At 46.5% G+C, this 17,175-nt stretch overlaps 1 protein-coding gene across 2 annotated transcripts in view; it reads left to right on the forward strand.

Annotated features, from left to right (window-relative positions):
• Window positions 1-2: 2 nt before the first annotated feature.
• Window positions 3-17,175, forward strand: part of EDC4 (enhancer of mRNA decapping 4) — a 31,275-nt gene continuing 14,102 nt past the window's right edge. For both annotated transcript variants that reach the window (XM_414022.8, XM_004944062.5), the window contains exons 1-15: window positions 3-153; window positions 3,888-4,044; window positions 5,135-5,246; window positions 6,071-6,170; window positions 7,621-7,810; window positions 8,518-8,665; window positions 9,166-9,270; window positions 10,185-10,294; window positions 10,868-10,951; window positions 11,485-11,580; window positions 12,428-12,530; window positions 12,992-13,172; window positions 14,984-15,056; window positions 15,461-15,552; window positions 16,188-16,384. In XM_414022.8, the coding sequence (XP_414022.4) occupies window positions 75-153; window positions 3,888-4,044; window positions 5,135-5,246; window positions 6,071-6,170; window positions 7,621-7,810; window positions 8,518-8,665; window positions 9,166-9,270; window positions 10,185-10,294; window positions 10,868-10,951; window positions 11,485-11,580; window positions 12,428-12,530; window positions 12,992-13,172; window positions 14,984-15,056; window positions 15,461-15,552; window positions 16,188-16,384 (1,827 nt within the window). In that variant the 5' untranslated portion in view covers window positions 3-74. The remainder of the gene's footprint in view (window positions 154-3,887; window positions 4,045-5,134; window positions 5,247-6,070; window positions 6,171-7,620; window positions 7,811-8,517; window positions 8,666-9,165; window positions 9,271-10,184; window positions 10,295-10,867; window positions 10,952-11,484; window positions 11,581-12,427; window positions 12,531-12,991; window positions 13,173-14,983; window positions 15,057-15,460; window positions 15,553-16,187; window positions 16,385-17,175) is intronic.

The following is a 17,175-nucleotide window of genomic DNA, read 5'->3' on the forward strand; positions in this document are numbered from 1 at the left end:
GCGGACCGGAGGCGGAAGTGTGGGCGGCGGGTAGGGACGGTGCGGCGGGGCGGGCGGGAAGCGGGCCGGGCCCTATGGCCTCCTCCAACAGCATCGACATCGAGGACGCCACGCAGCACCTGCGGGACATCCTCAAGCTGGACCGGCCGGGAGGTGAGCGGCGGCGCGGGGCCCGGCCGTGGGCCCGGCCCGGGCGGGGTGAGCGTAGCCCGAGGCCCCGCGGGTGGGGCCCCGCTCGGCCCGTGTCCTCGTAGCCCGGGGCTGGATTGGCGGTACGGAGCCGGGCTCGGCACTGCTGGGGCTGCGCCTCGGTGCTGTGCTCGGCGCTGGGCCCCTCGTTGCAAGAAAGACGTGGAGGCCCTGGAGTGTGTCCAGGGAAGGGAGCGGAGCTGCGAGGGGTCTGAGCACAGCGCTGTGGGAGCGGCTGGGGGAGTGGAGTGGGTCAGTGTGGAGAAGAGGAGCTCAGGGGAGAGCTCATGGCTCTGCAGCCCCTGACAGGAGGTTGTGGGGAGGGGAGGTCGGCCTCTGCTCCTGGGTAACAGCGACAGGGTGAGAGCCATGGCCTCACGTTGAGGGCTAGGTTGGGTATTGGGATGAACTCTTTCTGTGAGGCAGCGGCACAGCTGCCCAGGAGGAGGCACCGTCCCTGGAGGTGTCCCGGAGCCGTGGGGATGTGGCACTGAGGGAGGTGGGCAGTGGATGTGGTGGGGTGGGTTGGGGATCTGAGAGGTCTTTCCCAACTTTGATGATCCTACGACTGAGCACCACCGCTCACGCTGCCTTTGTGCAGCCACAAGGCCCAGAGGTTGGTGTGGGGTTGTGTGGGGTGAGGTGGGGCTGTGATGGAGCAAACCAACCTACAGAAAGGCAGCTTCATAGAACAGCTAGGTTGGAAGGGACCTTAAAGCCTCCCATAGCTCAGGTATCCAAAACCCCATCCTTCGCCCTGAGCACCACCAGCAATGGGGCACCCACAGCAGCAGCAGTGCCAGGGTCTCACCTCTCTCTGGGTAAATAATTTCTTCCTAACATCTAACCTACATACCCCCTCTTTTAGTTTGAAGCCATTCATTCTCCCTTGTCTTACAACTGTCAGACTATGTAAGAAGTCACTTCTAATGTTTTTTTTATGAATTCCTTTTAAGTACACAAGGGATGCATTGAAGTCTCCCCAGAGCCTTCTCCAGTATGAACAAGCCCAGTCTACTTTGCCTTTCTTCATAGAGGAGGTGCTCCATCCCTCTAGGGGTCTTCATGGCCTCTGCTCCTGCTCCAACAGCTCCACATCCTTCTTGAGCTGTGCTCGGGGCCCCAGGCTTGGACGCAGTACTCCACATGGAACCTCTTGAGGGCAGAGCGGAGGGGGACAATCTCCTCCCTCATCCACTTTCATTATTAACCATAGAAAACTTGTAATTGTTTGAAGTTTCTCTTGTTTCTGGAACGTGTAGGTGATCCAAAATTGTATTTCTTATACTATAAGAAAATATATTTTTTCCTTTCCGAAAGGAGAACTCAGTTTGGTGATGGGGAACTCTTATTTCGTAAGCGATTCGTGAACTGAAAGAATGTCTCATTGTTGGGACATGGATGAATTTGTCACATCAAAAGAAGCATAACTTCCTCCTGAATCAACTTCTCTTGCTGGCAGAAGCAAAGGAAGTACTTTCTGAGGATGGTTTATTTCTTTCTATTTTTCTTCATTCATATCCATTCCTGTCCTTTGCCTCTCATTCTCCTCTTCTGTGAGCTCTAGTGCATAGGAAAACAGTGGAGAGGAGGAGGAGCAAACAGATGGCAAGTCAATCACAGGCCTGCAGTTGTTCTCAGCGGGAAGCACTGCCCAAGTAGTAGCACTCAGACGTGGAAGAACTGTGCAGAATGAAGTAAAAAGCAGAAGGGCTTGTTTGTTAGCTGAAAGCCTCTGGTCCTCCCACATGGATGTCAGAGGAAGGGGAAGCTTTTGAGGCCCTTGACAGAGAATAGGAGCAGTCCTGTGAGCTGCATGTGCAGGGCTAGTGTTATCTGGCGAGAAGCTGCCAAAATTCTCTCTACTTCCACTTTCTGGTTCTCTGTAAGTTTCATTTACACGTTTTGCTGTCATGCGGAGTGTAGCTGCTTTCCAAGGCTATTACCACAGTGAAGTTTTGCCATGCTAGCTGCACGCAGCTCTGAGCAGTCATTCCTGAGAGGGTTTCTCCCAGTTTTGGTGTTAACATTTGTTTTTGTCCATGTACCTGCTGGACACCGAATCTCTTCCCTTTTCTTGTGCCTTCAGGGTTGTGCTGGCCTGGTTCCCACTAGAGCAGGGCAAGGGGCTGAGCACACTTCCCAGCTTCAGTGTCTCACTGTGGTGCCCATCAGCCTCCGGGGAGCGTTTCCTTCTTCCCTTCCCCTGGAGCTGATGTCACCACCCCGCTGTCCATAAACACTGACGTGAGCCATTCCTGTTGCTGCAAATAGAGCAAAGCGCGTATCATCTTTCTCTGTTGGCCTGGATGCTTTTCCATAGTGATTACTTTCTTGCTTTTGGCTGGAAAGGATAAATTGCAGCTGACGGAAGCGTACTGCACCTACCAGTGTGCTGTAACAGTCCTCATCTGCAGCAGCAAATGCAGCATGGGTGCTGGCTGCTTACAGGGCTGCATTCCGTGACCTTATGCTGCGTGGCTGTGCTGCTGTCCTATTCACACAGGACAGGTAAAGTGAGGTGTTGTGCCCAGGCGTCTCTGTGCCGGGATGCCCTGGAGCTGCACAGGCTTGCTGTGTCCATAGCATAGTTGTTGATTTATTGACCTTGTTCTTCATCAGCAGGCAAGTTTTAAATATTCTTCTAGCAAGCGAGTAATGGTTGCAGCTATGGCTGTAGGCAGCAGCACTCGTGCCGACGCATTAATGCCATCAAGGCTGTTTAGTAATAGGAAGCTTGCCTTGCTTTCCAGGGAGCCACCTCCTGCCCCTGGTTTAGGTGTGCTATGTGTGGCAGCAGCAGTGGGGCTCACAGTCCTGCGAGCTGCCGTCTCACAGGAGCTGTGCAGCACTCGTTACCTGGCAACAGGCCGTGGGATTTCAGTCTTCCAGTGTGAATGTTCCCAAGACAGGTGGCTTTGACTTCCGTGCAGTCGCACGTAGGCACTGGTGGAGTGAGCTTGCTCTCCTGTGGGGATGGTCAGCTGTTCGGGGGACGTGGAGGCTGCCAGGCAACTTGCCCTTGGCCAAAGGTGTGAAGGCAGGACACGCACACCCCTCAAAGCAGAGATGAAGCTCTGAATAAGTGGTTGCTTTGTCCTAAACTTGAGTGCTGTGAACTTCCATGTGCTGACCAAACCAAGGGACGGCTGTGGGAATCCCATAGGCACAGCTGCATGGTTTTGTAGCTCAGTTGCTTGAACACCTCTGGCCTTTGAGGTCACATCTTTGAGAAGGGTTTTGGAAAGCATTATCTCCAGCCGACCCCAAGTGCTGTATGTGCTGCTCCATGTACTTCTGGACTGCAGAGCTCTCTCTGAAGAGTGAGAATGCACTGCAGGAAATAACGCATCAAGAACCCTTTGGCCTGGAACATAAATATGAGATTCAGTAAATCTGAATTGTTGTCTTAGCCTTTCTGATGCAAGAATGTCACCTCCTTGAACCTCATAAGCTCCTCGATCCCATTTATTGGTCTCTCTGGTCAGCTGGGATTCCTCATGTAAGACAGGCGCTATGACTTCAGCCTTTTACATCGGTTCCTTAGATGGGAAGTTTTCCTTTTCTGAGCCAACTGAGTACTCTCTACCTGACAGATCAGTAGATTCTGACTAAAATCACCAGGAGGGAGTGTGTTTCATGCAGCACTATTCCTTTTAAAATGGATTTTGTGCATGGTTGGCTGTGCTTTTTCCTAGGTTCGGTGAATGAGAACCAGAGACCATCAAGTTCCTATAACGGAGACCTGAATGGGCTGCTGGTGCCTGATCCCCTCGTGGCTGGAGATGGACCTGCGCTGGCAAAGCCGGTGCACCGCAGCATTTCTCTGGGAGCTGTGCAGGAGAAGCAAGTCATGTAAGTGTTGAAGAAAGGCTGAGAGTGGATAAGAAGCAGTTAAAAATTACTGGTGGTGGGCCTGGGTGAGCGTGCTGGGAATCTGAGCAAGTTTTACACTGAGCTCAGCTGACAGCTGTGCGTCAGTGCTGCTGGTCAGAGCACTGGGGGTGCTGATGCACTGAGCCTGACTGCTGTGCCGTGCAGGAACTGAAGAACATCAGCAGGGCTGTTTAAGAGAGGAGAGCAAAACTGGTCGTGTGACCGACACTTGAGTCAGGATGGAGGTAAATTAGCAAGGCTGCAGGGAAAGCTAGCATCTACATTTGCATGTAGAACCCCAGCTGGACTCCTGCAGGGACCTGTGTTACCTGAGAGGTAACTTAAGCCAGTTTGCAGTAAAGACTGTGCACTTGTCAAAGTGTTTCTCTCCCCATTATTTAAAATAGAAAAGCTACTCCCTGAGCTAGATGTCTGCCCAGCTCTGCTGAGCTCTGCATATGCATTGGTGTGTTTTGGACAGCATATGTGCTTTTACTGCTTGCACGTAAACAAACGTGTGTAGAACAGTGCAGATTTGCTCTTTCTCACAGGAGTAAATGCAAATCCAGAACTGCTGTCACGTGTCTGTCTAATTAGCGTAAAGCTTGGCTTCATGCAATGACTCTTCTTAACATCAGAATTCATGTAAATGTATTTTATTTGGGTTTTCTCTTTGTAGTTTTGAGAGAAGGTTTTGTGAGGACCGTGAGCAGCGTGCTCTGCTGATGAAGTTCAGCTGGTTGGCTTTGCTCTGTTTGCACCTCGTGTTGGACAGTAGTCAAGGCTGCCCTAACCAAATATAGGTCTGTGCTCAAGTCAAATAGGCTGATGGTCTGCAAGAAACTGAACAAACCAGATGTTTGGCTCTTCTCAAACTCTGACATACAGAGAAGGGAGACTTAAATGAAAGCAGTTTCCCTTTTCAGTTGTTCAGGTCAAACCTCTTAGATGCACAGATATTTCTTCTGTGTGGCTGTTAACATTGTGAACAACAAATATGTGACCTCTGTGCTCTTCCTGTGGAGTCCATCCTGATGTTTTTTTTTTTGCCCTTTGCTTTTCTTAAAAGCTGCCTTTCTGGTGATGACAGCTCCACTTGCATAGTTATATCAGCAAAGGATGTGGAAATAGTGGCCAGCAGTGATTCCAGCATCACCAGTAAGGCCAGAGGGAGTAACAAGGTAAGGAGCGTGGGGGAGGATGATTCTGCCTATTCTTTTCAGTCATGTCAGCTCAGTGTCTCGATATTTTAAACAGAAATGCCTATCTTCTTTCCTCTGTTGCAAGAGTTTGTCAGGGAGCTTAGCAAGGGAAAAAGAACTGGAGCAGTATTTTGTGATTGATTGCTACTGTTAGTCTAGAGTCTGGCCAAGTTGCCTTCTCATTCTCAGGAGGGATTTCATGATTTAAGCTGGGCTTTCCTGGGAAAGTGCCCTCCTTCCCTAAAGACGTTTATTTTGATGATTGTTTCTGTGCTGGAAGTTCTTTTCTACAGAGAGAGGGTTGCTCTTGGCAGCTCCTTGGCCCCAGTCTCGCAGAGGGCTCCAGCCAGCAGGTTGGGGCTGCAGAAGAACCACTACACTGAGATACTGCTCAAATAAAACCAGAATTCTTTTTCTTGGAAAGAGCAAGTGCCAATGCAGCAAAGAGTTTTTGTATTTCAAAAGTGTCTCCAAGAACTGGGAAGCCAGATGCAGTGCCAATAGGGAGATAAAGGCCTCTTGCTGTAGTTGAGGGGTATGCACTTGTTCTCCAGTATGACAGATTTGGTGAGTCGTGGTCCTTCTTGCAATGGAAGCAAATATTCATCAGCCTTCATAACTTTGGCTGCTCAGGGCTCTAATACTTGACATTCAAAATGCAGTTTTTCTTAGCAACTGCTGCTTCAACGTTTGCTATTAAGCATTAGAGGTCTTTCCAAGAGGAAATTGTATATGGCAAATTTGTTCCAGGAAATGTTTCTTCTAGACTCTTCTCATAATTGTTTTCTCTTTCTCTTGAGCAGGTGAAAATACAGCCTGTTGCTAGATATGACTGGGAGCAGAAGTACTATTATGGCAATCTGATAGCTGTTTCAAACTCTTACCTGGCTTATGCCATTAGAGGTGAGATACCTTCTCATTTTTGCTGTTTTGCTCCATGTATCCTTACAGTAGGCAAAGTTTGCATCAGAAGAATGTAACAATAAGGGAAATGCTTTTTCAATGCCTGACCAACGTGGTGTTGTAACTGGGTTAAGAGTAAAGCTTGGAGGTACAGGGGAGGAAAGAGATGGTGGCGTGGGAGAGTTTTGCACTGAGAAGAAGTTTTCTGAGGGTAGAAATAGGTTTCTCTGGACAGTATGTAGATGTTCACAATATTCATCTAACGAAATGTTTCTGTAGCAAACAAGCTTCTCTGCACAGAAAGAGCCCCGTGGTAATTTGAGTAGATGTTTGTGATGGATTTGCTTGAATAAATTTAGAGTTGAGCTTAAGGCTAAATTTAGAAGAGGCAAAGAGCAACGCAAAGGCAGCATGCTTTGGAGGAGAGAAAAGCAGAACAATGCAGGTACAGTTTGTGAAATAATCTTTCTGGATCAAACGAGCACTTACATCTACAGTGTCTTTTTGCTCTCCTGTAACCACACCGAGTTTGGGGCTCTTCGGTCTCTTTCTTCTTAGTTGTAGCCCCCATCCATTTGTCTGGCCTTTTACAAAACCTACTACTCCACTTCTGTGTTTTTTCCCAGCTGAGGTTATCCTGCAGCAGCTGTTTTTAGGATGCCTTACCCTTTTTTGGAGTATTAAAACTTGTGTGCAGTAGAAAAGCTGAGTGATCTGCAAGGGCTGTGCTGGGCAGGCAGGTGGAATGGGAAACAATATGTCTCCACAAGACTGCCTGCATTATAGTGATGTTTATCTGAAATGGGGAAGCTGAAATCTTTGTCTAGAACATGCGTGCATTAAAGTGTGCTCTTTTCAGTGCCTTTCCCAGGTGAATGGTTCTGCTTTTTGCATTCTCCTTGTGGAAGATGCGTTTGAGCTACCTGCCTCTCAGTGGCCCCTTTTGTCCAGTTACTAAAAATGAAGTTGCAATTAAAGTTAATTGGCTGTCGCTGGGGGTCAGTTTTGAAGTTTTGGTGGCTTTGTAATCACCTTGGGATAAAAATTCAGGCATCATGTCAAATGAAAACATCTTTCTAGAGGAAAAGAAGTGGTGAGAATTGTGAAAAATCAACTTGTGTTGATTATCTCTTAAGTAGAGCAACTCAGGACTTACGGTGCTCAAGAAACACTGCACGAGGTACGGGGAATTAAGCTGCCCCTTGCAAGGCAGGGAAAATCCTTCTTGATGCTTCTGTTTCCTCCTTCGGCACCAAAGCTGAAACATGCAGGGAATATTTTTGCACACGCCCTGGGTGTTCAGGGGGTTTGATCGTGTGATGTCCACAGGTTTTCAGTGTACTGCAGTTTGAGAGCAGCTGGTGGCAGGATGGGTGCTGGAAATGACAAACAGAGAGACAGGGAAACTGCACGGATACGTAGTGACTTCTCCCTTCTGTCTTTTCTGCAGCTGCCAGCAATGGCTCTGCTATGGTGCGAGTGTTGAGCGTCAGCACTGCGGAGCGGACCTTGCTGAAGGGGTTCACAGGTGGTGTGGCAGACCTGGCTTTTGCTCATCTCAACTCCAACCAGCTGGCGTGCCTGGATGAGGCTGGCAACCTCTTCGTCTGGCGCCTGGCCATGGAGGAGGACAAAATCCAGTATCTTGTTAAAACAAGCTTCATCTCGGTGGTAGGGTAATGGTTAGATGTGAATGCAAGCTCAGAATTGCAGCATCTATTGTGGCCTTCTAGTCCAATTCCCCTGCAATGAACAGGGACACCACAGCTCGATCAGGTTGCCCAGAGCCAGGTCCAGCCTGGCCTTTGAAGTCTTCAGGGATGGAGAATCCACCACCCCTCTGGGCAACCTGTTCCAGTATCCACCAGAATATGGTGTGTTAGGTTGCAGCTTCTTAACTTCAATTGTATCCACTCATTCCAACTGGAGCAAGGGTGGCTGTAATTGTTTAAGATCTGATGTGTATGGATGGACCAGAGCGCTCAGCTTGGGGCCACGTGGTAGCTTTTCTGCCTCTCAGTGGTATTGTTGTTGCTGTAGTGCTAGCTGAAATAACTTAATCTGTCCATCAGCAGTTGTGTGGATAACACGTTCAGATGGGGTATGTGCTCTTGTGCTTATCCTGCTCCTGTCTGCAGCCTGCAAGAGAAAATTAACAGAATCTATTAGCTTGTGTAAGCTTAACTTGAAGAAAAGCTAGTTTGCCTGCTATTTTTTTTTAAACCACAGTCCTTTTAATTGATTTATTTGAATAGCAGTGATCCAAAAAATGTGATGTTGAGTAGTATTTACCAGAGGGCCAACCCTGAAAAGCCAGAAAGCTATGTTTCTTAACTGTGGTGATCAGAGAGGAGATCTTGGTGAACATCAAACGACCCGACGGCACCCCTCTGAACACCTCTCGAAGAATCATCTGGTGTCCTTTCATCCCAGATGATAATGAAGAGAACAGTGAAGAGGGAAGTCAAACGTTGGCATTGCTGCACGAGGACAGGGTAAGGAAATGTTGCTTTTGAAGATTATCTCGTGTTATTATGAGAGGGAAAGAATCTAATGGAGGAAAGAGCCCGTATAAGTGATTAGAGATGTCAAGGCTTCTGTAGTCATCTGTGCTGGGGATCCTCCCATAACAAGATGCACGATTCCTCTCTTCTGAGGAGAGGCTGTGCTGGTCTTTCTGAGGGGCTCAGAAGGAAGGAAAGTGCAAGTCTGGCTCAGCATCAAATAGTGAACACCACTAGAAACGATGTGGAGGGTCAGGGGCATCGTTTTCTTGTTCAGGCTCGGCCAGTAGGCAGAGGAAGGGTTTGAGCAGCAACTATAACTGCCATGAGCAGTGCCAGGAAAGCATCTAATGGCCAAGGTGGAGAGGGGAAGGGTTGTGTCGCATAGTTCCATGGGGCTGATACGTTGGGTAAAGATATAAGAAATTCTCAACTGCTTGAGACCAATACTTGTAGAAGTAAACCTGCTTGTATACACACTTATTTTCCAGGCAGAGGTATGGGATTTGGACATTATCCGCTCAAACAACAGATCCTGGCCAGTGGAAGTGCCTAACATCAAAGAAGGCTTCATTGTAGTGAAAGGCCACAGCACGGTATGACTGCTTCATTTTCTTTACTGCTATCACGTAGGTGATTGCTACAGATCATTTAGGCTCTCTTTTGAGTTTTGCTGTGTCTGGAACTGGAGTCCTTAGGGCAGTTTGCTATAGAAAAGTTCCTTGCCCATCCACCCAATCACCCACAGCCTTCTGGTTATGTGATTAAATGCACGTGTCATTGTTAAGTGACCTTTGTTTTGTAAGCCAAGGTGCATTTACAGTCATTTGCTTTGAATAAGGCTTTTGAAAAACTCACCTGTATTTTCAAAGGCCTGTTTGACATCCTGGGCTGTATTTCAACTGTTTTCTTGTATATCATAGTAAATGTAAAACCTAACAGTGATGTTTGTTGCTGGATGAGAAAGGGAAAACTGAGCCCAACATCTTCTTTATTCTTTTACAATCCCCCTAATGACTATAGCTGTGATCTCTTAGCACAATGTACCAGGGCTACAGCAAAGCATCTGGGAGGTGATATTTTGAATACGAAAGATACAACTGGAAAGAATCCCATTTGACTTCCTGCAAGGGAAAATGACAAATTAATTATATCACCCAGATAAAACAAAGTAATTTCTTTGTAAGTACTTGTGAAAAGCCAGAAAATCCCAAAGCAAAATGAGCTCTGCTCATAATATGAGTAATGGCAGGAACAGTAGCAGAATAATCCATATAATCCATGGTGTTTAACTTGCTGTTTGGGGAAAATGGATTATTAATTGTTATTACTAAAAAAAGAAAGTCAGTTTGTCTCTGAAGTATTATAGTGAGGTGTGTGTTAGAAATCACGCTGATCTCCAGTCCTATCAGCACATTAATCAAATTCCTGTTTGAAGAGAGTATTCTTTCTCCCTGAAGAGCTATCAAGTTACTTTTCTTCATCTTTTTTTCCCCTCTTTTTGGTTTAGTACCTGAGCGAGGGAGCACTTTCTCCGGATGGAACTGTGTTGGCCACAGCAAGTCATGATGGTTTTGTCAAATTCTGGCAGATCTATATTGAGGGGCAAGACGAGCCAAGGTAACTGGAGAACTAGGAAATGAAGGAACTTGAAGCAGAGCTGCTTTTTCTGTGAGAATTTTCTTGTTACAGGATTACATGGGATGATCGTTCTCAGGACGCAATAAAATACAGGGTGAATGTTTGTAAAGTGATATGTTAGGGGATAGTGGTGTTGTGTCACTGAATGTCACATCTGCTCATGGTTTGGTGACCTTAGGAAAAAGTAAAAAGCTGTATGTGAAATCCTGAATTCTGTGCTTTGCACAGGCTGTGCTCATAGTCAACCTGTTACTCTCTTTTTTGCAATGCAGAAAGCTGCTCTGGGCTGTCCATCTCAGCGTTGACTTCTTTTATCTATTGTGTCCTTGTAAAGATAAGCCAGGTGGCAACACATGTTCTTTGGGTGTTTTGGTCACTGACAATGGCTGTAGTCTTTTATATAAGCATCGAGACAGCTACAAGCTGGTAATGCTTAGTGCCTGCTGACTAGATGCTCCCTTTGGATAGAGGTCAATGTGTTCAGGGACTGCATCTTACCGTCTTCATTTACCTTTCCATTCACGCTTCACGTTTTCTCTGCCTCTTTCCTAGATGTCTTCATGAGTGGAAACCACATGATGGGAGGCCTCTTTCCTGCCTGCTCTTCTGTGACAACCACAAAAAGCAAGACCCAGAGTAAGGCCCCAGTCCTTTGCTTTGTGTATCAAAGTTTGGTAACATCTTCTAACGCTGATGTTGGGGCGTTCCTTGTAGTTGTGATCTACTTGTAGGACTTAAGCTTTGTGAATGGAACAAGTCCTCTTCACACTATGCTTTCTAGTGATGGAGAAATAGAGAGTGGACAGAGAACAGCCTAAAGTTACCTTAATTCTAATGTCTTCCATGAAAGCAAGGGCAGATCTAAATCAATGAGTCCTTTCAGGTTTGTGGTAATGGCCAGTTTTGCCTGGCCTGTTGTCTTTCAAATTCCTATTGCAGTTGAATAAAAAAAAATAGCTGTTTTTCATCTCTCTTCAGTCACAGATATATAGTTCTTGAGCTACAAGAGTTATACTGGTTTCCAAGGTAGATTAGAAACAGAGATTTTCTGGTAACTTTGCTGTTGGGCAAAACCACCTATGTGCTGCTTGCAAGGATGTTTAAGTGAAATGTCCTGCTGCAAGGGACCAGGTCTTCTTTAAGAGAACTTAACTGTGTTGTGCCTGCAGGGTTCCCTTCTGGAGGTTTCTCATCACGGGAGCAGATCAGAACAGAGAGCTGAAGATGTGGTGCACTGTGTCTTGGACCTGCCTGCAGACCGTCCGGTAGGCGTTCATATGCTGACTTCCGCAGAGGGTTGGCTTTACTTTGAGCCATGACATCCTGACGGAGCTCTCGACTTCCAGCTATCCTTACTTTGCAGAGGAGATCTTTAATTTTAGTGGAGTCTGCTCTAGCCTCAGTGAGAACCTTTTTCTTGGCCGATGTGACATATCTGTTGAAAGCCGTCAGGACTGTGGTAGACTGTCAGGCTTTGGTACAGCAGCAGAGGAGGTCGATCCTTTTACAGGCATTCATATTACTGAGATCTGTTAACCTTGCTTTGGTCTGTAAAGTGTAGATTTGATTTGATTTGCTGAGCCGTATAGGTCCAGAAGTTCAAATGCTGCTGCAGGCCTTCCCTTTGCTCAGCTTGTGCTGTTCTTTGATTTGACTTTTTTGCTAGTAGATTGCGGCTTCTGTGATCATATGCACACGTAAGGCCACTTCTGAATTCTCTTAGAATGAGGAGAATGTGATATACAGCTGTGTGCTACTTTTTCCCATTTCATGTTGCAGAAGGTCCACTGCCAGTGGATTGGTGGATGTTTGTTCTTAAGTCTGTATCCGTTGTCCTCCCGTGACTGTAGCATAAGTTACCTAAAGACATATTGTCATCTTCCATTTAAATGTTTGGAATTCATAACTTGATCCTATTCTGTGATCCTCTTGCTGTCCTCTTAGTTGATGTCAGCACTGACTTTTAGCAGTAATGCTTTTGTTTTAGGGGGTGGTTGCACTATAATGTGACCGTCAACTCCTTAAGATTCATTTTAACCAATGCATAGTAGATGTGGTTGTACTAATACACCTTGTTTTCTGTGCCTCCTCCTGTCTTGTTTGTGTATCTAGATTCTCTCCTGACATCTTCAGCTCCATGAGTATTCTTCCCAGCCTGAAAGTCTGCCTGGACCTCTCTGCTGAATATCTAATACTGAGCGATGTGCAGAGAAAAGTAGGTATTTCATTTTGTTGCTGGATGTGTGGGTAATGGTGACAGTAGAAATGTTCTGTGTGACTGTTTCTGCTGCCTGGGTCAAGGCTTTGCGTGTTAATAACTGAAAATGCACAGAGGTTGGCCTCAGCTATTTCAGTATAAGATAACAGATGGTGACGATTCGTCTGATTAATCCGGAGGAGCCTTAAGGATTATTTCTTACTCCACAGTGAAGTTCTTATTTGGAGGAACTTGTCTGGCACAGCACAACTGAGTTCCTGATCGACTCTAACGCAGATAAGAACGTGCTTATTGTGGTTGCCTAGCGTGGGTGTACTCTTACAGATTTAAACATCCCAGGCCTTATTCCTTGTGTTATTCCCATGCTTCCAAATGTAGGTGCTAGGCTTTATGGCCACACGAACGTACACACACTGTGCTCTGAAAGCCCAGTGACATACTGTTTTTGCTTTTACTAGGTCTTGTATGTGATGGAGCTGATGCAGAACCAAGAGAAGGGCAAAGCTTATTTCAGTTCCATCTCAGAGTTTCTCCTAACTCATCCAGTCCTCAGCTTCGGCATCCAGGCAGTGAGCCGCTGCCGGTTAAGGCACACTGAGGTGCTTCCAGCAGAAGAGGAAAATGACAACTTGAGTATAGGTAGGTGACAAAGAGGGAGTTTGGCTGCTGTGAGATCAGGTTGTCTGTCCTGACTCATTCTGGCTTTCTCGTGAAAAGCTTGCTCTCTTCTTTTACTCTGTATGAAAGGCATGTTGTGCAGCTAGAGTACTTCTGAGAAGCAGTGTACAGGTGGTTGCAATAGAACTGGAGGTCTGCAGTCCAATCTGCTGCTTGAGGCTGAGTCAGATCTGGCTTTACCCAGTTCTTTGTGGGAGGCCTTGGAACGTGACATTTCTGTCTGTGCTCTGGTGCCATTTCCTTTCCTATGGCTGCACGTCTTCAAAAGAAACTCAACCTGGGAATCTCAACCTACTGATCATAGCCATTGCCTCCTATTGCACAACAGTGCCACTAGAGATGTTTCTGTTCTAACAAATCATTACAGGGCTGTGCAGGCTTGAGTGCAAGTGATGCTTTCATTAAGATACCAGGTGAGCTGCTCAGTGTCAGGGCAGTGTTGCTTTTGCAGTCATATAGTTTCCTTGTCCCCAGCAGAACACAGGGGAAACCTCCTCTGTCACTGTAGGGCTGTGAGTCTCTCCAGCACCATTCCATACAGGCTCACAGCAGCAAAAGAATTCCTGAAAGAACCAGCAGAATGTATTTCTGTGACTGCCCATCTTGGTAACCAACTCTGTGTAACTAAACAGCAGAGGTGTGAGCATGTGGTCTGAGAACCAATTGGTTGCTTCTGAATTGTACTACCCGAGCTGTGCTGGGATATGAGGACAATATATGCTCTGAGTTGAGGGTGAGATTCTTCTCTGTCGTGTATGGAAAGCATTTTCCCAAGCTACAAAGCTTCTCACAGCAGAAATGAACAAGAAAGTCTCTTTTTGAGGAGCAACTTCTGAGAGAGATACGAGATGTAGTAACAGCCAGAAGAACACAATGCCTATGACAGTGAGTCCTGTGGAGAATTGTTCCTTGCAAACAGTCCTCGATTGCTGCCTCTCTGTGGCTGTTAGTTTGCTCCTGACCCTCTACTTTTTATCATTAAAACCTGAAAAGATGCTTTGAATAACATCATCATATTTCGCATTAGAGGGATTCCTGAGCTATCAGTACAGTGTACTTCCCTATGCCTGTTATACATAATTTCAGTTAATTACTGTTGTCAGTATTAGCAGCACGTTACCCTAAAATACAGGAGAAAAAGTGACTGATTCCTTTAGCAAGTCAGGAGTAGAAGGGATGGAGCTTCAGGTCCCCTATTAGTGCTCGGGTAATTAGGACAAATTGCATAGGGATGCCTAATTTAGGTTTTATTATGGGGAGTTTTCCCTTCTACTTGGCGTTCATTCTTAGCAAGGAGAATGATTCGTGTCTTGGCTGATTATTGTTGTGCTAGCTGGTGGGAGGTTTTCGCAGAGCTTCTCATAGCTGCAGTTACTCAAAGCCAGAAGGATGGGTCGTGACCTAGTCTGAACTTCTGTGGGATACTGTGTCTCTCTTAAAATACATCCAAGCAGTCATGTCAACAGCCAGAGCAAATTCTTGGCAGCTCCAGACCTCATCTTCCCCGACTCTACCTGGTGGAATGTACTTCTTACTTCCCTGAGGCTTATTTGACTTGATCAGAGAAAATGTGATTGCTCTCACTTTAGAAAGTAAAAGGAATGAAAGTAAAAGAGATGTAGGCCACATTTTCCTGTAACAGAATGAATCTACCTCTGAAGTGGAGGAGTGATGAGGCTGTGTTCTTCTGGTTCTTTGCTCTGATGGGATTTGTAGCAGTTTGTTTGCATTTTCCATCCAACTTCACGTTTTACTTTTGTCTTGTTTTGCAGAAGGTGCTCAGGGAGCAGGGGCTGTTGAGTCAGCAGCTGGCGTGCTGATAAAACTCTTCTGTGTGCACACCAAGTGAGTATGTAGAGCAGCTGCCACGGACAGCTGTCCACCGTGGTCCTAATCCCACACTGACTTATAGGAACTGCTGTTTGCCTACCAATTTCTTTTGCTCCTGAGGAAAGACTGCTTGGACCCCTTGAAGCTTCTAGCTGTGGTACATTTAGTACGTCCCCACAGGAAGCAGCCCAGCATGGTGCTGCGGCTGGGAAACACCTCTCATGTGCTCTGGGTGCCAGAGCTGGATGATACAGATGAATGGGGGTCAGCTTCTGTTTTCATCACAGGCAGAAAATACCAGTGTGTATTCCAGGAGTGTCAGTTCCATTAAGAGAAGTTTTCTAAGGCTTGAACTTTTCTTGATGACTCATAAACTAATCAGAGATGCCTCTTTGTTTTTTTTTTTTAATATTTTTCAGAGCTCTACAAGATGTGCAGATCAGATTCCAGCCTCTCCATAGTCCTGACATGGGTGCATCTGTGCCTTCCCATGGCTCTCATGAAGAATTTGGTGAGTGTTTTTGAGAGGGGGCTGGTGGGAAACAGCAGGAGGGCATTGGTAGGCTTCTGACAGCTTTGGGTGCCTCTTTATAATAGTGGTGTCACTGCATGAAAGATTCTCAGTGTAGCCTAGCAGACCACTTGTTTGGAGCCCAGTGGGAGTGTGGAGCACAAGGATATGTTAGGGTAGGAGTGCTAAAGCTTTGTGCACACTCAGGTTTGCCTTTCTAGGTGATCGGGTGCTGGTGCCAGAAACATGATATTTGTTTTGGGTCAGGCAGAAGGAATCACAGTTACACCAGAGCTTTGAGGATAGAGGGGATTGGGCTGTGTGTAGTGTTCTCCTTCAGTTCATTTCCTGCTCTGGGATGTGTCTGTTAAAACTAATGCTGCTGCGTTCAAAGGAGAAAGAAGGGTTGTGCCTCATATTATCAAAGCCTGATAACGTCCACTCTAGCACATAAGAAATAATCAGAACAGAAAGTTCACCTTGCTATTAGCTTTGATTAGCATGTTGCAGGTTTTCTGTTTAGTCTTTTGGAATCCAGTATGGCTGGCAGTGGCTTAAGTTCACACTTCATGGAATTAGAACTCCAGCTTTTGAGGGAGGTTCCTGCAAACTGATGTTTGTTTATCTCTTGGAAGCCTTTCCAGATCACATAGCAGATCTAGGCGCAGAAGGGCTGGGATCAGAAAAAGGATCTGTGCATGGCTCTCAACCAGACTTGCGACGTATCGCTGATCTGCCTGTACCAGCAGACTTCCTTTCGCTCTCAAATGATGCCAAGCCTAAGCTGATGACTCCAGATGCATTCATGACACCGAGCACATCTCTCCAACAGGTAACCAGAGGAGAGCACTGCTAGGGATGGTGAAAGGGATGGATGTGGATTTTGGTACTTCTGGGAATGTTTTCTAGGCAGTAATGACTCAAGCAGACTAAACACAGGAACCACTGCTCTTCTTGTCACTCCAACTGAGTCAAGACATGTTGGCATGTTTAAATGCTAAGCTCATCTGTGCTTGTGTTGTGAGCTCTCTGTTTAGCTGTTCAACAGCTGGTGTGACTATGTTGTGTAGAAATGTGTGTGCTAAATAACTATCTATGCTGGGAAACTGCTTTTGCTGGTTTACACGCATTGTGATGTAGCTCTAATGGCAGAAAAGCCCCGTCAGCTTGTGCTGTCCCTTACATTGATCTGACAGGGTCCTGTGGGAATGCATGTCTAACATGATCAGGAGGTAAATGGGAATGGAACTCTTCTGCATAAGATCTGCAAATCAGTAATCTGGTATCTCGGGGAGTGTTTTGAATCTGCACAGCAGGCCTTAACTCGTGTGGGAGACAGTGCTTCTGTACTTGTTCAGGGACTGTGGTATTGGGAAGTAAGTGAAGCATTAGTTGGGATTTGCTTATCTTTAGGAAGGGTAGCAAAGTGTCTGGATGAGGAGCCATAAGCAAGCATCAGTAGTGTTTAGTGGTTTGTGCTGTTTGTGCCTTCTTTGTCTTCCCATGAGAAATGGACTGGAGCTGGTTTTTGCCGTGCTGGTGTGGTTCTTACAGACAAAGGGGAAGGTGCTTGTGAGCTGCACTCTGCATGCACACCTGAGGGCAGGGTTTCCACTTCCAGGG

Source organism: Gallus gallus, chromosome 11 (assembly GCF_016699485.2).
Source record: "Gallus gallus isolate bGalGal1 chromosome 11, bGalGal1.mat.broiler.GRCg7b, whole genome shotgun sequence".
Taxonomy (NCBI): Eukaryota; Metazoa; Chordata; class Aves; order Galliformes; family Phasianidae; genus Gallus; species Gallus gallus.